A 25,016-nucleotide genomic window follows, 5' to 3' on the forward strand; every position below is an offset into this window, starting at 1 on the left:
CTAAAAATACTTTTTGTAGCAGTAGTTTTACAAACTACATTTCTCCAGGGGTAGAAATGTAGTTTGTTTGAACTACTGCCATGCTGAACTACTAGTTTTACAAGCGACGCTTCCCCAACACTGTGTGTGATTAACAGACTTTTGAAGTGTATCTGTAGGAGCACAAAACATGGAGGAAGTGATACACACAGGACCTTCCAGAAAATGTAGTTCATGTACAGGGTGGGGAAGCAAAATTTACAATGAACATTTAATAGTTTTTTCTCAGCAGGCACTACGTTAATTGTTTTGAAACCAAACATATATTGATGTCATAATCATACCTAACACTATTATCCATACCTTTTCAGAAACTTTTGCCCATATGAGTAATCAGGAAAGCAAACGTCAAAGAGTGTGTGATTTGCTGAAAGCACTCGTCACACCAAAGGAGATTTCAAAAATAGTTGGAGTGTCCATAAAGACTGTTTATAATGGAAAGAAGAGAATGACTATGAGCAAAACTATTACGAGAAAGTCTGGAAGATACTATTAAAGAAGAATGGGAGAAGTTGTCACCCGAATATTTAAGGAACACTTGCGCAAGTTTCAGGAAGCGTGTGAAGGCAGTTATTGAGAAAGAAGGAGGACACATAGAATAAAAACATTTTCTATTATGGAAATTTTCTTGTGGCAAATAAATTCTCATGACTTTCAATAAACTAATTGGTCATACACTGTCTTTCAATCCCTGCCTCAAAATATTGTAAATTTTGCTTCCCCACCCTGTAGTTCATGTTGCATTGATAATCATGGTTTGTTTGGTTTTTGTGTTTCAAAAAGCATAATTTTTTATCTTTATTTCTTATTTATTTCTTGTTTTGACCTTACAGATTTTGACCATGACTACCCTTATCTGAAACACTGCATATATTCTCTTCATCAAATCCATTTTTTATGGTCTTTAAGGTTTGGATCATTCCGGTTGTACTTACGCTGGATGTCAATAGTGACCGTGGCGTCTTTTCCATTGGGCGCTGCTTTGTTTGAAGCTCGGCAGGTGATCTGCTGACCTGACTCGATGTTGGAGGGAGACAAATAGAGTGTGCTGACGGTGCTCTCCCTCTTACCGTCCCGCAGCAGGGTCTGAGAAATCAGGAGAAAGAAGAAGAAGAAAGGTGTTTTTAAAAAATCATATTCATGCATTATCCATGTAAGCACTTGGATTCATGAACATAAAAGCTCCAAACTTTGGTAATGGGCTGTTTGACCTTGAGTTAAAGAGAATAGATGATTTCCACTCCATTTATTTGTGTGTTTACAGACCACAGGAGTGGAAAGACCTGAGTAGTTTTCCAACAGTCGTGTGCTTGGAGCCGCTTGTAGGAAATTAGTCTAAAAAAAACTAAATGATTTGGCCAATACTCCCTTTGAACATGAGTATTTCACTTCTAGGTTCTCATTTGCTTTCACTTAATCCGGCCCTTAACTGAACCCTCTCAAGGCCACAGAGTGAGGCCAACCATATGATAATAATAATCTTCACTTTAACTTCCACTTCAAAGCCGGACAGAAAGCACACAATACTGTAGGTCGTGGTATATTGAAACCATCCAAAGTCACACAAGAAAAGACTAAGGAATAAAGTGAATTTAGAAAATGAATGTTACACAGTTATTTTAAAACAATAAAAGCCCACGAAATTGTTTTCAGAAGTCATTTAGGGAATAATCAATATTTTATACAACAGAAAAATAGGATTTCTTAACTCAGCTCAGTTTAGAAATGCTTCATAATGCTATTAAATGTGTCCATTATTTAATATTCTGAATGTTTTTTGTGATTTTTAATTTTTTTTTTGGTTTGTACAGTAATCACCGCACACAATACCATAACCACAATAAACACAAAAACCAAAAAAAGGAATAGGTCAGAAACAGAAGCTTATTTTTTGCCTATCCTTCTCACCTGACACACCGCTTACATTAAATTAAACGTGTACATCATTGAGCATTGCTGATTGATTAATTGATTGATAGATTGATGTATTTATTTCGAATATGAATGCATTACTATTATTATTGCCATTATAACAAAAGAATCAACCACAACAGAAACACATCTGCCATCTCCACGTAATATTCCTGAATGATTTTATACTCAAGGCATTTTTTAAAAACTTTATCAGAGAAGTGAACAACTTAAATTCATCAAGTCCATTCCATAATTTCACATCCACATCCAAAATACATCTGGATTTCACATTTGTCCTCACTTTCATACATTCAAAAACATAAAGACCTCTTAAATTACAATTACTCTCTCTTAATTTAAAGAACTCTTGAATGGTATTTGGAACAATACTATTTTTACTTTATAAATCATCTCTAATATTTTAATATATGCAATATCCGGCAAATTTAAGGTATTAATTTTTGAATAAATACATTATTAGTTGCTTCAAAATATCCTACTTTACTAATTATTCTAATAGCTGTTTTTTGTAATTTTACTAATGTATCTTTACTAGTTTTTCCTGCATTTCGCCATATTTCTGCACAAAATGTTAAGTAAGTATGTTAAGTTAAGATTCTGTTGGGTTTCTGTAAATTGGCTTCGAGTCTGATTTTGACCAACTCTATATATAAAGTGTCATGAGATAACTTTTTTGTTGTGATCTGGCGCTATATAAATAAAATTTGATTGATTGAGTGATTTGATTGGTTTTCCCCTGTAAGTCGCTTTGGAAAAAAGCATCTGCCAAATGCATAAACATAAACATAAAGTAGGACATAACCAAAAAACAATACATCATGTAATGGCTGTTTTTTTTTTCAGTAAGTCCCTTGTTTTATACAGAACGCCTAGATTTGGACACTTTACTTTTAATATACTCAATATGGGTTTTCCAACACAGTTTACTATATCTATGATGACACCTAAAAATTTAGCTTCATAAACTCTTTCTATTTCCACACCATTTAAATATAGTTCTGCATTTTCGACATTTAACTTTGTTTTATTTTCATTTAAAGATAATTTATTATAATCAAACCATTTCTTTTATTCTCCTGTTTTTTTCAATATAAGTAGCATTTACTCAAGTACTCCATTAGTCGTTACTACTGAATAGTCAACCTTCAGTATAATTCAGCCACTGAAGCATGGTATTATTAAAAAATAATGATGGACAGGAAAGGTTACAATGGATGGTTTTGTGAGGAGTTAAGTGGTAAGCAATTTTTAAACTGCAAACAGAAATACCAAAAGGTTAAAGATAAGTCTGTCTGAAGACCAGGGAAGGAGAACCTGTCCTTTATTAAAATGAGGGATCCGGTTGTGAGAGATAGGTCAAGTTTTAATCCTCCTGGAAGCTATATGACTCCACAAAAATAAGGCTCACTGGCTGTAAATGAAGAGCAGGATTAAGAGGAGGGAGAGGAAACTCGGACATGTGACAGCATCACGTCACCAGGGAACAGGCGACAGAACGAACAGGTTACGCTTACGGTACCCGCTGTACACGGGAACACTTTGAAAAGACTTTGAAAACATTATGAGAAGCCTAAAGTCAGATCCTCTCACACATCTGAAGGGAATAAGTCAAACACCAGGAGATTTGTCAATGTCCAGAGTCACTATTTGCAAGAGTACAATTACATTTCTTTTAAGATTTGTTTTTTTTTTTTTTTTTACTTGAGTTAAAGCCTGAGCGCCACAAAACAGTAAGACTTTATAGTTTGGTACGGATAAGTCTAATATTTGGGTTCTTAACTTTTACACTACCAGTCAAAAGTCTGGACTCACCTTCTCATTTAACTCTTTCGGTGCCAGACAGTTAAGGGGCTAATAAGCCTTAAAAGTGCCACAGAATTTGGCCGTCTTTCAGTATTTCGCGTCATTTTTATAATCGAAGTCTGAATCGTCATCAGAACTCATTTTCTAGCAGATGGGACTGTTTTGACAGATCGCTGTGTTTACGATATTACTACAAAATGGCCATCTAATTTGCATATGATTTCATTCATAAATTCATTCATAAAATTTCCCAAGCAGAAAACGAAACGCGAGCTCTTCCTTGGTCAAAAACCGCTCGGTAACATCCGACCGATTGCTACTTAGATTCAAAACGCACCGGACGCAGCCGATTCATTATTGATCGTAATTTGCAAGAAGATTTGAAAGAACGTCATCGAAATGTGAGAAAGAAATGGGGGTGAATGGTTTGTTTGTACACAAATATGGCGTGTTCTCCAAAGCCGATCTGATCGGCCCGTGGCACTTTAAAGGTTGTATTCGTAAAGCCGATTTAATCGGCCCATGGCACTGAAAGGGTTAAAGGTGGGGTACGAGATCTTAGAAAAATGGTTCAAGCAGCTACATTTTGAAAATACTCAATTCAAAAGTCCAAACCCCTTTCTTCAGATACCCCCCGAAGCCACGCCTCCAGAGTACTGGCACGCACAATGCTTGTTCTGGAGGGTTTATGAGCGCTGCACAGCAACAACTCGTCTGGCCCCGGCCCCACCTACAGCCCCGGCCCCCATCCATGCATACCTCACTCTTACAGAACAGCCCCAGTTCATACCTATCTGCCTAATGTTACATTTTCTACTGATTTATGTTCATAACAAAACAGTTTGCTGGTGAACTTTCCATCATAATATAGCAGGGGTCTCAAACATACCAAATGCGGCCCGCCAAAGGTTCCAATCCGGCCCGTGGGATGAATTTGCAAAGTGCAAAAATTCCACAGTCAAGGCTGTCGAATTTAGGTTAGTTCAGGTTCCACATTCAGACCAATATGATCTCAAGTAAAATAATAGCAAAATAACCTACAGAATATAATGACTCCATATTTTCTTCTTGGTTTGATGTGAAAAAAATAATATTACATTATGCCTATAATTATTTATTTATTTATTAGGGACAGTGCATATTAAGGAACGTCCACAACAATTGCAGTTGTAAATATGCTAGATTGTAGCAGCAGTTCTAATTTCCATCTGTAGTCCGACAACTTCAAATTTTTTGTCTTTTTTTAGTGCAAAAAATAACATTAAGTTATGAAAATATTTACATTTACAAACTATCCTGTAATGATAAAATGTGAATAACATGAACAAATATGAACAACCTGAAATGTCGAAAGAAAATTAAGCTCAATTTTAACTATTTTCTGCCTGTTACTGAGTGTTTAGTGTCTTTGTAGATCCAATCCGTAATGCACATGTAGAAATGATAAGTTGAGGTAGAATATTGTTAAAATTGCACATTTTTTTCTAAGAAATTTCAGTTTTTTCAGGTTATTCACATCTTTTTTGTTTGGATTGTTTATAAATGTAAGTATTTTCATAACTTAATGGGAGTTTTTTGCACTAAAACAAAGACAAAATTTGGAGTTGTCATTATTTATAGGTTATTCTGCTATTATTTTACCGATTTTCATGAAATTTTCATGAAATCTTGATACTGGCACATGGAACAAATTATAAAATTTTGGTGGTGATGGGGGGTGGGGGAGGGGGGATTTTTTTGTTTGTTTGTCTGTCTGTTAGCAAGATAACTCAAAAAGTTATGGACAGACTTTCAGGAAATTTTCAGGAAATATTGATACTGGCACAAGGAACAAATTATTAAGTTTGATGGTGATGCCGGGTGAGGGTGGGGGTGGACTGATCTGCCTTGGTGGAGGTCCACAATCTCTGAGTGCTTTTCTAGTTTATTATGGCTATGTCACTTTTTCTTTATTTATTCTTCTTATTTTCTATATTTAACTCTTACATCTCATGTGTGTATGAATGTATATGCAAGCAATGACAGAATTTCCTTCAAGATCAATAAAGTCTGCATCCATCTATCTATCTATCTATCTATCTATCTATCTATCTATCTATCTATCTATCTATCTATCTATCTATCTATCTATCTATCTATCTAATAGTCAAAAACCTATGCTTACATTTCTTTCATAAAAATACACATCTAAGAACACATCTTATATGAAGAAACCAGAGTGTTTATATTGTTCCATGTTCACTTCTCTTACAAATAAAAGAATTATCTTTTAATATTGCTTATTTATTTTTGTGCCAGCTTCACAGATGGTGGTAAAGCTTATATACTGTATCTGTTTATAACTATACAACCTTGAAATTTCTTTGAATTAACTATTAAAAAAAAAAAAAAAAATTACAGAATTGATTAAATGCATATTGCCCACTTACATTTCTAACTGTATTAGTACATGTTTCTCTTCTGTCTGATTAATTACCAACATATTTTATTTACTGTGTTTTCTCTTCCACCCACAATTCAGTCGTCACTGTGCATTAGAAACTATTGTTCCCATTATCTCACCTGGTAGGTTGAAATAAAAATAAAATATTAGCTGCATTATTATACTCTTCTCATAAAATACTCACTAAACACTTAAATCTGGTGAGTCCATTGGTAGCTCGGGGCTTTAGTTATTCATAATATCTATAGTTGAAGTCTGGCTAAAGAAAGTGTTTTGTTTTTTTTTTTTTCCTTTTGTTTCTGTTAATCAATATCAATAAAAAGAGAAATTCTGCACAAACACCAGCAGCTACTCAAAGAAAAAAAAAAAGCTTAAAGGCATGACAGATGGCAAAAAAAACACTATTAAAACGTAAGGAAAAATTATTTTAAAACCGTCTCTTGATGATAGCGTACTGACAAATCCAATCAATAGACTGGTGCTGAGATTTTTATTATTATATTTGTAAAGAGAAAAGTATCCACAGTATAATACAGTTGGTGAAAAGCAGAATTACTGCTAGATACTGCAAAAGCCCCTCGCTTTCCCCTTGATGCATGTCACTGAGCAGGGGGCAATTTAAAGATGCACATAATCAGTTCGGAAAAATGCTGAGATATAATTCAGCGAGTGGTGAGAGACCCTCATTTTAGTGCACATACTGTACATCCAAGAGTCAAAAGTCCAATCCTGCAACTTCTATAATGTGGATTAATGGTGTTTCTCTGTCTGGTAGCACAATGCCTTCCAACTTCACACTCCCACAGACTTTCTATTAAAATCATCATCATCATCATCATCATCATCATCATCATCATCAGGGTTATTTTCGAAGATTTGACTCTGTACCTGGATTGAACCAAGCAAATATGTGCAATCCTTCCACTGGATGATTACTGCAGTGATTAATATGTTATTCAACAGTAACTTATGCAGTAGCTAGTACAATAGTATAGAATAGAATAGAATAGAATAATAATAATAATAAAAAAAAAATAATAATAATAATAATAATAATAATAATAATAATAATAATGGATTGGATTTATATAGCGCCTTTCTAGACACCCAAAGCGCTTTACATTATTAACCCATTATTCATTTGCTCTCACATTCACACTCCGGTGGTGGTAAACTACATTTGTAGCCACAGCTGCCCTGGGACAGGCTGACAGAAGCGTGGCTGCCAATTTGCGCCTACAGCCGCTCCGACCACCACCAAACATTCATACACCAGTGTGAGTGGCACTGGAGGCAGGGAGGGTGAAGTGTCTTGCCCAAGGACACAACGGACTGACTAGGACAGAGTGGGATTCAAACCGCCAACCCTTCGGTTATTGGATGACCCACTCTACCACCTGAGCCACAGCCAGAGTATAGTATAGAATAGAATAGAATAGAATAGAATAGAATAGAATATCTTTATAACATCCGCCAAGGAACATCAGAGGTTATGTTTTCATTGAGGTTTGTCTGTTTGTTTGATTGTTAGCAAGATAACTCAAAAAGTTATGGACGGATTTTGATAAAATTCTCAGGAAATGTTGATACTGGCACAAGGAACAAATGATAAAATTTTCTTGGTGATGTGGGGGGGGGGGGGGGGTGTTTGTCTGTCTGTTAGCAAGATAACTCAAAAAGTTACAGAAGGATTTTGATGACATTCTCAGGAAATGTTGATACTGGCAATAGGAACAAATGATTAAACTTTGGTGGTGATTGGGGGGGGGGGGGGGGGTTGATCTGCCTTGGCGGAGGTCTGCACTCCGAGTCCTTTTCTAGTTGTCATTGTAATAAGTATAATAAAATATAATCTTTCTGTCAAAATCTGATTCTAAAAAATGAATTCATGCATTTATAACAAGCAGACTAGATTACTGTACTGGTTTAATGTTTAATGTTAAAAGGATCCCCATTAGCTGTCACCAGGGTGAGAAGGTAGTCTTCCTGGGGTCCACACGAAAGGACAACACAAAACACAGATCATAACAATACATGAAATGCATGACAATCCCAATTCACATTATTAATAATGCAAATCTAGAAGTAACAAGAAAAGCACTCGGAGAGCGCAGACCTCTGCCAAGACAGATCTGCCCCCCCCCCCCCCCCCCCCCCCCCCCATCACCATCAAAATTTAATCATTTCTTCCTTGTGCCAGTATCAACATTTCCTGAAAATTTCATGCAAATCCATCCATAACTTTTTGAGTTATCTGGCTAACAAACAAACACGCAAACACACAAAGTAAAGTGATCACAATACCACCTGGCGGAGGTAATAACCATTATAGACAACATTAAAAACATAAAGCATCCTCCGAAAAACATGGGATTGATTGCATCCATCAAAGAAAATAACATACACTCCCTCTCCCCATTCAGTATTTGCTCAGATATTTAAATAGTACCTTCTCAGGTCATACTTGAGGTGTTTATTCACTGGACTCCCAAAATCAAGATTTCACAGGTTACAGCTCATTCCAAATGCAGCCGCACATATTCTCACTGGTATCAAGACATATCAACACATCACATTCTTAAATCTCTGCACTGGTTACCTGTTAAAACAAGAATCGATTTCCAAATCCTGCTCCTGGTTTACAAAGCACTCCATGGCCTTGCACTTCAGTACATCACAGATATGCTCATCACTTACACCCCACCAAGAACACTTCAGTCAGCAGGTAATGGCAAGTAACTCGTCCCTCACACCAGATCCAAAAAGCTTTTAGTGTATACGACCCACAAAAATGGAACACTCTCCCTGATACAGTTAGACATGCCACATCAGTAGCCATTTTTAAAACAGAACAATAACATTATATGAAAAGTTATACGTTTTTACATTTTGCTTCGTATTTGTTTTGCATCTTGTGACATTTATTTGCTTATTTTGGTCTGGTATCGTAATGGTTTCGCATCATTTCATCAGGTATACATTTGCCTACGTTTTGTTTGCTTTGTACTTCCTGGATATGTACACTGAACAAAAATATAAACGCACCACTTTTGTTTTTGCTCCCATTTTTCATGAGCTGAACTCAAAGATCTAAAACTTTTTCTATGTACACAAAAGGCCTATTTCTCTCAAATATTGTTCATAAATTTGTCTAAATCTGTGTTAGTGAGCACTTCTCCTTTGTCCTTTGCTGAGATAATCCATCCACCTCACAGGTGTGGCATATCAAGATGCTGATTAGACAGCAGGATTATTGCACAAGTGTGATTTAGGCTGGCCACAATAAAAGGCCACTCTAAAATGTGCACTTTTACTGTATTGGGTGGTCCAGGGGGGTCAGAAAACCAGTCAGTATTTGGTGTGACCACCATTTTCCTCGCACAGTCAAAACTTGTGACATCTGTGGTATTGTGCTGTGTGATAAAACTGCACATTTTGGAGTGGCCTTTTATTGTGGCCAGCCTAAGGCACACCTGTGCAATAATCCTGCTGTCTAATCAGCATCTTGATATGCCACACCTGTGAGGTGGATGGATTATCTCAGCAAAGAAGAAGTGTTCACTAACACAAATTTAGACAGATTTGTGAACAATATTTGAGAGAAATAAACCTTGTGTGTACACAGAAAAAGTTTTAGATCTTTGAGTTCAGCTCATGAAAAATGGGAGCAAAAACAAAAGTGGTGCGTTTATATTTTTGTTCAGTGTAGTTCCGCACTTGGTTTTGTATACATTTTCTATTATCTTTTTTCAAAGTCATTTCTAGGAGACTCAGTTAAACATATTTATTTATTTACTTATTTATTTGCACATCATAAAACAGCAAGAGAAAAATTAAATGTATGTTTATCTATTAAATCATACAAACACAACACCTGCAGCTCTCACTCATTTGTTCAACAGGGAGCCAACTTGTTTTGTTGACCTGCTGACCTTTGCTCCACGAGTCACCTCCGTCACCAAACATTCCATTTTTTTCCTTTCTCTAAAGCATGACAGCGATGTTCAGGTGACATTTCCTGGATAAGTCATACCGCCAGGATGAGGAGACCTTTGAACTTTGGTGACCCTGGGACCTTTTTCTACAAATTAGGAAATAAGTTAAACAGTTAATAAAAAAAAGTTGTCCGATTTGAAGCTCATAAGAACCTACTGACATCTCCTCCCATTTCCGTTGTCATGCCAACCCATCTGTGTTCTGTTTGTGACCTCTGATCCATTTGTGTTTCCAGCTTCAGGACACCGACAAGTTTTCTATATAAGAAAAGTTCTTTAAAAACGTCTAAGTTTTGGATTTACTTCATAGATCTTCACAACCAAAACTGACCAGTTTCCAAAGGAGACTTTTTTTGTTTTTCTTTCCAGGCAGCCGCTGGACTTATTTATTGTCAGTTTAGAAGGAAAAACAGAAATGTGTTGCCCGAGATAGGTAATCCATCACAGTGTACCGCATGTCATCTTTTGTTTTGTAAAAATTATGCTATCATGCAGGTAATTCAGCTGGGAGGAAGTGGCTATTTGGAAACTGCATTCGGCTGGATATGAAAAACACAGTCATAAATCTAAAAACCCACGGTACAAACATCTACATTACTCCACGAGACCCTGTAGGATAGTTTGTTTTGGTTTTGATCTAAGAGCAAATATTCTCCAGCATAAGACTGTCTTTGCATTAAAAGTAGAAGGAGCAAAAGAACAGAGCAGAGAAGTGTGAAAGAGAACAATTATCTAATAGAAGCTGAACTTCTCGGGGCAGCTGGGAGCCTCTGTGATCATGGGCTTCTTCCCCACACCGGCTGAATCAGCTCCTCTGGGAAAACGCCACAAAGCCTTCAGGGCAGGAATGGGCCCAGGCACCCACTCCCACTGGTGCATCCCAGCTTCCCAGTGAAGAAGAACAGAGAACAATAGAGATTTTGCTTGATGGTGAATATTTCTACAATGCGAGCCGCCAGAGTTTTCCCTCTTTGAGACCCAGTCCGATCCTCAGGGAGAAGGCCTCCTGGGAAAGGGCCGTTCACTGCTGTATTCATCACTTTAGGGCCACGGTGGCTGTGTGTGGTACAAGGAGTCACCGGGGAATAAGAACAGCGAGGGTGTTTCCACTTCTTCCTGATTGTTTAAGCCAAGCTGCTCACATGATTATTATTGTCTTTGCAATATCAGAATCTACTTCAAATCCCTTATGTGCATGAATGGAATAATGTTGAATCTGGCAAATCATAGGGACAATGTTACAAAAATATCTTTTGTATTAGTGCAAGAATTAGGAATGCAGTGGTTCAGGTTATCTACAGTTCAGTACATATTACAGTTCTTGAGTCATGGTTAGGGATGTCCGATAATATCGGCCCACCAATATTATCGGCCAGATATTGGCATAAAAATGTAATATCAGTGAATATCGTTATCGTTTTTTTGCCTATCATTAAAACCGATAAAATAATGCCTTGATTTCGCCGGCATTTACAGACGCGTAAATGAAGCATTGTTTGTAGCTGAAAGAAATGTGCAGTTTTCAAAATTGTACAGTAGAGTTGCCACACTGTAATAGACTCATGGAGGGAGGGAGAGAAAATAAATAAATATGGCATTTTTTCCACAACTTAAGTTGAAGTATGTATTCTTTGCACAGACAGTGTTTACATTTTGAAAGCCTTGTTGCATTTGAGAATGCATCCAATGGGGCATCACAATAAAATTAGGCATGATGTGTTAATTCCTTGACAGGAGATATGTGATGTTACCTAAAATTAGTTTAATATCCCATATATATCGGCAGCGGCATCAGTAGATATCTGAATCGGAAATTAAGCATTGGACAATATCGGCATATTGGTTTTTGGCAAAGAAGCCAATATCGGACATCCCTAGTCATGGTTCATGTTACAGTTTGGACGCAGAGTCCAGGTGGACCTCAGCGGTGTGCTGAAACATAACTGGGAGTGGATGGAGAGCCTTAACCCTGAGGGGTCCACAGTCACGGCCCCATGACTGAATCACATGACATTTTCAACATGTCATAGCGTCGGAAGTTGGTCATGTAGACCACTAGGGATAATTGCATTCGAAAGTGTGAACGTGAAACACTCTCCCACTTTTTATTTGATGTTGATAGAGCAAATACAACTGGAGATATGACGGTTTGAACTCTGAGCAAACAAACGGGAATAAAAGTATGAAAATGAGGTGGTGGTGGTGGTGGGTTTGGTGGTGGTGGTGTTAGATTTCTGACCATATCTTTGGCATTTTTTGTCCTTTCTCAAAACAGAAAAAAACTGGCTGAATCTGCGAATTCTAATCCACAGACTGCATTAGCATTGCATGTACAGGTGAGGATGACCCCCACCTGAACTGGATGCGGAAATGGGAAGGAATGGGAGGGTTAGAAAACGCCCATGTAAAGATATACTTTTATGTCAAATATTTGAGGATAGTTTTAATTTATTACAATTTTGATTTTATATACCTAATATTTGGAACCAATATTCACTTTTAAAGTCTTTGAAAAGGTTTGTTAAGCATCTTTGTGTTATTTATGCATTAAATTATATACATTTTTCAATTGGATTTTATATTTTATGTGTGTTTTTTGGCCTTTTATGTTGATATAGTAGGTTAAAGTAAAAAAAAATAACAGACAGATGAGATAGATGAAGTTGTGCTGAAAAAAGACACCAAACATAGGTATAATAAACAATTCTTTATATAGTATATAAAGGCAAAATCAATAGTACTCAAAAACGGGCAAAATAGGCTCAGATCCCTAAGGGTTAACTACCATACTGGCCGAATACCACGAAGAAAAGTAAAGATTTTTAAGAGGAAGAAGAAGAAAGTCAATAACAAATGGCAACGACAGAAGAGGTTTTGCTAATGTGGATACTAATGTTAATATTGAGAAGGGTAGTTGGAAGTAGAAGGGCTGTGCTCCGCGTCCGGTTCCAACCAATGACAGTAGAATTCTGTAAGTCAGTCGTCTTGCACAGCTCTAATACAAATGCAAGTTGTCCCTAAATGTCATTTGAAAATGACAAATGAGCCGTACGTCGTGGTCCTAAATCTGATACGTATCTGATACTTTACAATGTGACTTCAGTCTGAATGGCCAGGTCGCATTTACCTGACCTTTACGTCACTGAAATGCGACAAACGTCACAATTCTGCGTCCCAGGAGGAAGAGAATTGGGAAAACATATTTACTTCTGTAAACATAGTGCGTGCCTGTGTGGTCACGTATTACATCAGGACCTCTTTTGCACATGCGAGTCACTTCAGGGTCGCATTCAGTTCACACTCAAAACTGATAGAAGTTGCATTTAATGTGTAATTTGAATGAGCACAGAAAAAAATCGGATTTCAATGAAAAATCCGAATTGCTGTTTGAACATAGTCAAAGTGGCCTGGGTCGGATTTGAAAAAACTGGATTTGTGCTGTTCAAACTGTCTTTAACAGATCGGATACAGGTCACACATGGCGAAAAAATCGGATTTGGGCCATATTTGCCTGCAGTCTGAACACAGCCTATAACTACATAATGCGTGATTATCGTCATCGGGTTCAACCGTTACGCTCCTGCTCTTCTAAAACACCACTAACATGGGTGGCTACATTTAACTCATGTCATCAAAAGGTTAAAACAGTAGGAGGACTGTTTGATAGTCAGAAATGTACTGTATTCTTTAGCGAAAATGTCCTTTATTGTACAATAATTCATTCACTTCGTGACCATCAATACATTAGCTATAGTTGGAACTGACATGACATGACTAATGTATGGATCTAGCATTAATTTAACCATGAACTGAATAACTTATTGCTGCATCGATGTGACAACAAGGGAAGAAAATGAGTGCTCAACAGGTGGATGGCAGGGTTTTCAGAATATCTACAGAATACGAAAGATGATCACCTTCCACACATAGAGAACTTCATCATATAAGGGATGTCAAGTAATTACACTGTATAAATTAGAAAATGAGACTTTCATGTCAGTTACTTTTATAATTTACAAGCAGTATCTCTCACCTATTGACTCACTTCTTCAATACTGTGGTTTATACATTGCTACCGCTGCTGTCATTATTATTTTCGTTATATACTATTCACTTTTTTTTTTTTTTTTTTTTTCCCCTGCTCCAACAAAGCAACTCTAACTGTTCATGGTCATCATCATCATCCTTTTAGTGTTCTGAAATGGTCATACTAAAAAGGAACACATATTTCAATAAAGTCTGTACAGATTTCCATGAAGGAAAAATAGAAGTATAAATATGACCAAGGACAGGGACAGAGCGTCCTGTCATTTGAACTAAAAACCAGAACATTTCTCTCATCATCCTCACCTGCACATATCAAATTGAATTCTGTCTTTTACTGACTCTAACCAGCCAAAATGAAGGTAGAATGTCTCAGTTTGCTGTGATTAACTCTTAAAGATGGAGTTACATTTTGTAGTGACTTCAAAGGGAATTCTTCTCACCGTCTACTATGACTGGTTTGCAATTTTTTTATTTATTTATTTTAGAAATCATCTGCCTCAGAGATAAAATGTGCTAAATCTTACCTGCTTTAATAAGTTAAATTGGAAAACAAAAGGCAAAATTGCAGGTTAGCTGATGTTTCTAATGTATATGAAAAAGCGTCATTACACATATATATAGGTTTATGTAAATCTATACAATACATTTACGAAACTTCTACTATAAAGAACCTGTAAAATGAATGTGTTGTAATGTGCAGACAGTGTTTTGAAGTAGATCTGGTAGCTCTGAGACAAGTATTATAAGTGCAGGCATAATGTATTATAAATTCAGCATTCATAATGTTTTATACATCCATACCAAAGTGACAACAGTGTTTGTAGGAATAATCTCAAGTCCTGGGTTACAGAACACATTATCAGTTGTATGATATTATAACACAAGTATGATGACGTATGAGCAGTATCTGCTGGCTCTAAGTAAAGTGTAAGTCCAAAATTATACATCAAAGTGTTCTTAATAACTCTTTATTTTGCAAAAACAACACATTAAAAGAACAGAGACAGGAAATAGAAGTGTTACATGTTGCTTTATACATAAATAAAAAATAATGTGGCAGCTCTAAATCTTTGTTAATTCAAACATACTTTTTTTTTTTTTTTAATAAATATGAAATCCCTAAAATAAATGGGTATAGGGACCAGTGACAAAACCTAACAAAAGTTCTCCACCTAAAAAAATAAATTCCTTCACACTGCTTTGGTATGGATGTATAAAACATTATGAAAGCTGAATTTATAATACATTATGCCAACACTTATAATACTTTAATAACCTTGGTATAAGTTGTTGTACATGATCATAAACTGTTGTAATGACTTTTATAATCCATTACAAATGCATTATAATGTCTTATGAATGTTCGCTTAATGCATTATAAACTAGACCTTCAAGTAAAGTGTTACCAATATTCCTTTTAATTAAAACTCATTCTCTCATTAATTCTCAGAATTTCACATTTTGACTCAATACTGTATCTTGGAAACTACAGCCAACCAGCATTTGGGCTTAATTTTCTTTATTAGTGGCTCAAACTCAGGAAAGTTTCACTGCTTTTATACCAGAGGCATTTTACTTGTAGACCAATGTTATCCTATTATCCTCTGCATTTTCCATTTCTCATTTAAAGTGAGGTTTATTTTTATATCAAAATAGAGAAAACTTAACTCTCAAACACCTAAACAGATGCAGGTGACCAAAATAATCTACTGATCTAAAATGTTTAATAATTTCTGAACTACTAAACCTATCAATGCATTTTGGCTAAAATTTCCTTAGAGGTCTTATTTATGCCTTTGTGCATAAGAAATCAATATAAGTGCATCCCCAAAGGAAGTTTGTGTTGTGCAAATTTACAGGATTTCAGTTCTGTTGCAACATGTTGATGGTCACATGAACTATGTTTTCTGGTCAAAAATGTCCAGTTTCATCACATTTAATCCCATATTTTCATGTCACAAATGGCCAAGTTATATTTTAACTGAATTTACCTGAAAAAAAATATTCTATTCTTTTAGATTCCCCAATTTTTCTTACAAGATTATATACTACATATCACATGTTTTATTTTTACAGGTTGCAATATGGAGTATGGCGCTGATCCATCCTGCTTAAGTTACGCCAATACATACATTAAGAATGTCACACGTCACTTTTTAAATCAACAGTTTTCTAATAATAAGCGTTTTATAAAGAAATAACAATTCTATATTGTTATTTACTCTTTAGTATGATGATAAACTATACAATAAATAATTCTGATCCTAGTTTCTGCACAGGGATCATTTGTGGAAACGGTGACATGGCTGCTGAGCATCAGTATGATGGGATCTGTAACAACCATGTCACATCCGTCCACTGCCACATTTTGTGTTTTTGTGTCAGCTGTTATTGTTTTAGATCCACAATACTAACATTTATAAATAAGAGGAGAATTAGCAATAGTAAGTATATAAGTTTATTACTAATAAAGTACTGGTACTGACCAGAGCATCATGGGTAATGTCACGTCCGTCCACCAGCAAAAGTTTTCACATACACGTGCTATTCAAAATCCAATATTTCTGAAAATAGAGCTTCCACTGTCAAATAATATCAGTAGTCTGTGCACAAATGTATTAGCATTATTTCAACACAGTTCTATGCATTTTTTACAACTTTTTTTTTTTTTGGACAAAAATGGCCACTCATTTGACCCCCTAAGTAAATTTTAGCCGATTTATATAATTTAGGTAAAATGCCGTTTCTCTGCTTTTCAGTGTCATCAGATATAACCTGATGATTCACCAGTAAAACCCATGTTTTCTGACAAATGACAGTGATTGCAGACACTTGTATTTATGTTCAGTTAATGATATACTTTGCTGAAAAAGCTACTTTTTCTTCAGTTTTCTCTGTTTTGATCGACCGTAATTTCTGGACTATAAGCCGCTTCTTTTTTTACCTGCTTTGAACCCTGCGGCTTAAACAATGATGCAGCTATAATTCATGTTTTACAGGCTAATGAGCTTCATGCCACCAATACATTTAGGCTCGTCACACCCAACCAATGAAACAGGTCACAGTGGACCAATGAAACCGTTCAAATCACCATAAATCAAACGCACTTCTTCATTTTGCGCGTCATGCACACATCCGCATCATGGAAAACACACAAAGAAATGCATATGAGGCAGCTTTCAAGTTAAAGGCGACTGATCTGGCTGTCGACGAAGGAAATAGAGCTGCTGAACGTAAGCTTAGCATCAATGAATCGACGGGGAGACGCTGGAGACGGCAGGTACATACGCTTAGGTACAGGTGCGCTCAATAGTCCGGAAATTACAGTAATAACCTTTGAATTTACTCTGAGCTTTTACAAATATACACATAATTAGTAGACTAAATGTAGGAAAATGACCAATTTTTACTGAAAAACATAAAAGGTGACATTATAATGATTAATGGTAAATCACTTAGAGTTTAAATGTTAAATGAAGTGAAATATTCCTTTGGAAGTTGCAGTTATTAACTGATCATAAAAACAAGTGTTGATGGGTTTTATGGGTGAATCAGGGTTTTCGAGGACGTTGGTATTCTCATGTTCACCCCAACCATAAAATTAAACACAGGCCTATTTCCACATCTTATTTACTTAAAGTTTAATACAAGTACCATCAATTTGTTGCCTCAATAAGTACATATATAAATACACCTGTAGAGCAAATTACACACAAATGGACACAAGTTTGAAAACAGCTCATTGTGAGTTATTTTACTGGACAATGAAGTGTCTCAGAATGTCTCTCTGATGCAAGTGTGATTGTTTTTATCAGCAAAAGCATAGATAATAAGATGTTGACTTTAACGACGAGAAACAATAAGATGAAGAAACAGGTGGTGCCAGGCACAACAAACCCCGCCCCTCGCACATATTGTAGCTTATTTTGGCATCGATCCAGCTGATGTCATCATGTCTATATGTGTGCTGATGTCAGCATATCAATTCCCTCTATATATGTGCCAAGTTTGAAGTAAATTGAACAAAAGTAATGCTTTTATAGGCATGTGAAATTCTTCCCATTATAAGGAAAGGGGAGAAAAAAAAAGTGATTTTAAAAATTCATAAAAAATTGGAACTTTGACCTACTGTTCCCAAAATATAATCAAATCTATTGTGTGTCACTGGCAATCTATAAACCCAATTTGGTATGAATTCAACCAATAGTTTTGCTGTTACAGACATTTGAAATGTTGCCCATTATAAGTAAATGGGACAAAAAAAAAAAAAAAATTCCTAAAACATTTGAACTTTGACCTACTGTTCCCAAAATGTAATCAGATCTACTTTGGGTCACTGTCGATCTAAAAACCCAATTTGGTATGAATTCAACCAATAGTTTTGCTGCTACAGTGTTAAGAAACAAAAAAAGAAACAAAGAAACAAACTAGAAAAGCACTCAGAGAGAGCAGACCTCCACCAAGGGAGATCAGCCCCGCCCCCCCGCCGGATCACCACCAAAATTTAAGAATTTGTTCCTTGTGCCAGTATCAACATTTCCTGAAAATTTCATCAAAATCTGTCCATAACTTTTTGAGTTATCTTGCTAACAATGAAACAGACAAACCCTGATGAAAACAGAACCTCCTTGGCGGAGTTAACAAACAAACCAAACCAAAAACATTGTGACCCTTTGCCTCCTCTTCGGGGGGCCGGAGTAATAATGTACAGCAGAGCAAACACTCCCAGACAGACAACTGTAGAACACCTCAACAGCGTTTATCGACTACCATAGTTTAAGTCTGTGTTGTTTAGTTCAATGAGATGTGAGCGCTTTAGCTAAACAAACGCTTCAAGTCATTATCCACAGTTTCACTATGTAACTTTGACCTTTCTCTAATTTTTACCAAGCATCTAAACGTCACCACAAACACGCTGAATCATGCTTCACTTGCTGTTTTGTGCTGGAAGAGCTGAACGTAGAAAAACAAATTAAATACAGTCCACAACCATTTTGCTGATACATTCACTATCACCATTTTGCAACTTTGCAAATACATTTCCTGATGATAAAAAGTTAATCTGAGCAACATTAGGTTTCTCTCAAAACAAATTTGCTGTAGTAAATTGGTAGTACACAAACAGAAGAGGCGCAGGATGCAAAGTATGAACACACACACATCAACAATGCTTGTGTGTTAATGCGTCTCGCTTCTTTTCCTTCCATCTTTTCATACTCACTGGATGAACTTGATGATGGACATAACGCGTTTGTCATCACGTCCATACCTTGTGATAAAAATAAGTGACATTAATTACCTCGTCGCTTCAGCATCATAACGATCACATTATCATCACTGTCACTTCACAAATAAAGAGTGTCTCATAACAAATCAGGCTTATCTGTGAAGTTATGGCATGCGAAAGGATCGGAAAGAGCCTCAAGCGGCCTGACCTTGGCCTGTTCATTAACATAAATTCAAGTAGGTGTAATTTCAATGGAGTTCATTATAGGATCATCGAACATTTCTGAGTATGATAGAACTGCCCTGAGGCACATCCTACTTCATATTCAACAAATGGATGAAAGGTGGATGGAAAAGACAGCAATCACACATTACTATTTCCTTGTAATCGCCGTCTCCCAGCTCCGTCTCAGTCTCACATACAAATGTTAATTCATCGTGTTCTCGCACCTAAACGACAACACCTATCGCCAATCAGGCCCAAAACAGCAAACTGTACAGCAGTGGTTCCCAAACTTTTTTGGCTCGTGACCCCATTTTAACCCTTTCGTGCACTGTCCACTCCAGGGGACAGTTCTTCTCCAGCTGTTCTCTTGTATATTCATGGGTTTTGTTGTTTTAGTTCCATATCAGCCAACACAGTGGACGCTTATGCACCATCCCATACACTGTAATTCATACCATTACTGTAACTTTGCTGTTCTTGATAAACCTGATCTGCACTAACATGTTTGAGAGTAAATCAATTGTTATTTGTTAGACAAGAAGGGTTTTTTTTGCATATTATCTCCATGAAGTGAGTAATTACTAGCATTAGAATATGTTAAAATGTGAGAAGACATCAGATTAGCAGCATTAAAAATGTTTTTATTTCATTGTTTTCATATCACTCTCTGATACTGGGTTTTAAACACGTTTCTTTACTTCAAAAATTAAATGCATAGATATTTTTGTAACTCCATAGAAAAAAAAAAAACTCGATCGCACTGTGTTTTTCATGGCTAAACACTGAAGAAAAAAATCTTGACTAAGGTTCTCATAATTCGTGCATGAAAGGGTTAACATCGCAAATTTCTGATGACCCCAGACATTCAAACCAAAGACATTTTTTTTTTTGCTAAAATTGATTTGTTTTCGATCATGTAATAGTTTGCTATACTATGTTTCAAATAAACATTAAATTGTTAAAAAAATACTCGTTTTTCTTAAGACATTTCAGGTGAATATTTGTTCAGGTATTGACATGTTCTTGATTATTTTCATAATGTAATTTTACTTTTTTCACCTTAACCCATAAAGACCCAAATATCCACTGTTGATCAAAAACATCTACTGATCAAAAATGTTTATTAACTTTAGACCCACTAACCCAGTGGTTCTCAACCTTTTTTGACTCCTGACCCCAGTTTTAACATCACAAATTTTTGCCGACCCCAGACATTAAAAACAGAGACTTTTTTTTTTGCCAAAATTAATTCATTTTCAATCATATAATAGTTTGCTATACTATTTTTCATATAAACATTAATTTTAGAAATCATGTTCATTCAGGGGCCACATTCAGTCTAATTTGACCTCAAGTGGAGCAGGCCAGTAAAATAATAGCATAAAAACCATGAAATAATAACTGTTTTTGAGTGAAAAACAAGTCCAATTACATTATGAAAATGTAAATAACATGAACAATCATGTACAACCTGACATTTCTTAAGAAAAAGAAGTGAAATTTCAACATTATTATGTCTCAGCTAATTATTCACACAACTTACAGATCACAGTGGATCTGAAAATGTACAAAATATTTAGTAACAAGTTTTATATTGTTAAAATAAAACACACTTATTTTTCTTAAGACATTTCAGGTTGTTCATATTTGTTCAGGATATTGACATTTTATTGTAAAAGGATAGTTTGCAAATAGAAATATTTTCATAATGTAATTTTACTTTTCTCACCTTAACCCATAAAGACCCAAATATCCACTGCTGATCAAAAACATCTACTGATCAAAAATGGTTATTTACTTTAGGCCCACTAACCCAGTGGTCCTTAACCTTTTTTGACTCATGACCCCATTTTAACATCACAAATTTCTGGCAACCCCAGATATTCAAAACGGAGATTTTTTTTCCCCCTTTTTTTTGCTAAAATTAATTTGTTTTTGATCATGTAATAGTTTGCTATACTATTTTTCAAATAAACATTAATTTTAGAAATCATGTTAGTTCAGTGGCCACATTCAGTCCAATTTCACCTCAAGTGGAAAATAATAGCATAAAAACCATGAAATAATAACTGTTTTTGAATGAAAAACAAGTCAGTTTACATTATGAAAATCTAAATAACATGAACAACCATGTACAACCTGAAATTTCTTAAGAAAAAGAAGTGAAATTTCAACAATATTATGTCTCAGCTAATTACTAACACAACTTACAGATCACAGTGGGTCTGAAAATGTACAAAACATTTAGTAACAAGTTTTATATTGTTAAAAAAAACACACTTATTTTTCTTAAGACATTTCAGGTTGTTCATATTTGTCCAGGATATTGACATTTTATTGTGAAAGGATAGTTTGTAAATGGAAATATTTTCATAATGTTTTAATAATTAACCCACAAAAACCCAAATATCTGCTTCCCAAGTTTTTTTGCCTTGTGACCCCATTTTAACATCATAAATTTCTGGCAACCCCAGACATTCAAAACGGAGATTTATTTATTTATTTTTGCTAAAATTAATTTGTTTTTGATTGTGTAATAGTTTGCTATATTATGTTGCAAATAAATGTTAATTTTAGATGACATTTAGTCTATATAATGTATATTATTATGGACGGAGGCAGAAAATCCAGGTGTAGATTACTGCACAAAGTGAGAATTTTATTTTCCTTGGTCAGGATATGTACAGTCAGTCCAGCTTGGATTTCCAAGGCTGACAATTAATACTGAACAAACAAGAACTCAAACTATGAATTATGAAAGAGCTGCAGCAGCTGAAACCGACCACAGTGAACATTTGAAAGATAAACAGTACCACAGTGCTTCAGTTTCAGCTTCACAGTTTAACATGTCTTTTATGTATTGGGATTGTCTGTCAACTCACCATAGATTTTTTATTTATTTATTTATTTATTTATTTATTTTTCCTTTTTTATCAATTGCTGGAAATTTCAGGCGACCCCACGGTTGAAAAACACTCCTGTACAGTATATGCACGTACTTGATGTAACAGTTTCACTTTTACTCATATATGGTTTTTCAAAGATTTTTTTATCGTCAATTCACTAGACGGTTAAACATGCAGAGATACTGTTTCTCTTTCACCGTGTTCAATGTGATGCATTTAAAAGGAGGTTAAAAAAAAAAAAAATAGAATAAGAATAAATGAATGGTATAAAGAATAAACTATAACAGGTTATAAAGTGTACATGTCAATCTATTTACAGTAGCAGTAGTAGTTCAATACAGTAACAGGTATCAGGTGAGAAGGTCCAGAATGGAACCAAACAGCTGCAGATTTTTCATCAGACTTTTCTATGTGGTTATGCTTATTCCTGTATCTATGTTAGGAAGCTGTTGTTTTGCGAAATTGTGTTTTCATTTCGTATGACCTCTGACCTTTCAGTGTCATCATTATCTGTAAATTTTTCACAGGTAAGATTTACGAGCGTTCCTGCTTATACAGGGTGAGTCAGAAAAAACGCTCTGTCCATTTAAAGAAATTATACTGCTAAAACGGAAACACTGATTTTCCTTTTGACCATACAGTCATATTGATGTGGTTATTGAGCATGTCTGGTGATGTAGTCATAGATTTATTGCATTGCATAAGAGAGAGAAGGTCCATTGTTTATTGGGCACTGAAATACCTGCCAACACAATGTATGCCACAGTGAACAAACTTGAAATTGACAACAATTACAGGAGTCGGGGTTTGCTTTCACACTCAGGACATAGGCCTACATGACAGTGCCCAGGGAGTTTTCATCATGGCAAGACCACAGCGATTGCAGGTATTATTTCCTCATCGAGTTGTCTGTTTGGGTCAGGAGAGAGAGTGGCCACCTAGATCCCCGGACTTGACCCCCCTTGATTTTTCTTGTGGGGGTATCTTAAAAACCGTGTGTATCAGACTGTTCCACAAACTCTTCAGGAACTCCAAAATCGCATCACGGCTGAAATCCAAGCCCTACGACGAACACGAATGGCGAGAAGAGCTGTGTTAGAGATGCGACAACGAGCACAGATTTGCATCAATCTGAATGGTAGACAGGTTGAAGGTCGTGCCGGACGACTTCGTTGAGACAAAACATTTTGATGGCGAGTAAACATGCTGTAATGGTTGACAATTTCAATTTCATTCACGGTGGCATAAACTGTGTTGGCAGATATTTCGGTGCACAATAAACAATGGACATTCCCTCTGTTATGCTATGCCATAAATCAACGATTCAATCGCCAGACATGCTCAATAACCACATCAATATGACTGTATAATCAAAAGAAAAATAAGCATTTCCATTTCAGTGGTACAATTTCTTTAAATGAAAAGAGCGTTTTTTCTGACTCACCCTGTATTTATTTAAGAACACTTTTTGCCGACACAAATGTATTGAATCATCAGAAAAACTTTCAAACATTCCATTTTAAATGTATTATCATGTCTATTCTGTTGTTTTTACTTGGTGTTTTTATTTCACTGTTTTTAAGTGTACAGCTGCTTTTATGTCTCTAAATTTATCTTGTATTTTACTTTATTATTTTGCTTTTTATTCTTCTGTATGACAGGGTTTTAATTGGACAGCTGTTTTATGTTTTTAATCTATTCTTGTATTTTTCTTTCATTTTTTGGTTTTTCCCCTAGAAGTCGCTTTGGAAAAAAGCGTCTGCCAAATGCATAAATGTAAATGTAAATGTAAATCAAACTGTAGATCATGATGTAGCAAAACAATACTGTGGCAGATTATGCAATTTAGTGACATATGAATGTATATATAGCTGTGATAGGCTGAATCATCCTTGTGATTCTGATTATGTTGATAATGGAGGTCGGAAAATGAGTGAATGGACATAATTTCTGTCTCGTTTATCCTTAGTGGAGGGAGAGGGTTTAGGAAGTTTATTACATAGAAAATGTGAATGTGTGTAACAGGTTCAATTATTTAGCAGCAATGTGGGTATGTATATTATATGTTGTATTGTTATAATTACACAAAATCTGTTCATTTTATTTCAATTTCTTCCCACGTAAAACACACTCCTGCTCAAACCAAATATTTGGTTTGAGCAGGAGTGTGTTTTACGTGGGATACTGACTGGAGGTTTTTATGTTTTCTGTCACTTTTGTCAGAGCAATAAACGGAGACTACCTCCAAGGACACACGTGCGGGTCTCGTCATTTAAAAAAAAGAACACAACGCAGAGTCCGACACCACCGGTTACATGTGTAACAACTAAAATTACTTATTTTTTTGACTTTATGGCTCCTCACTGGATAGGCTTCTATTAGGCTATAGCAGTGTT

General features: G+C 35.7%; 1 protein-coding gene across 1 annotated transcript in view; it reads right to left on the reverse strand.

Moving 5' to 3' along the window:
* The window catches only part of kirrel3a (kirre like nephrin family adhesion molecule 3a), a 520,880-nt gene that overhangs the window by 173,106 nt on the left and 322,758 nt on the right, over positions 1-25,016 (reverse strand). The window contains exon 5 of the mRNA XM_030154510.1: positions 975-1,125. Coding sequence (XP_030010370.1) covers positions 975-1,125 — 151 coding nt within the window. The remainder of the gene's footprint in view (positions 1-974; positions 1,126-25,016) is intronic.

Source organism: Sphaeramia orbicularis, chromosome 14, assembly GCF_902148855.1.
Source record: "Sphaeramia orbicularis chromosome 14, fSphaOr1.1, whole genome shotgun sequence".
Classification (NCBI taxonomy): Eukaryota; Metazoa; Chordata; class Actinopteri; order Kurtiformes; family Apogonidae; genus Sphaeramia; species Sphaeramia orbicularis.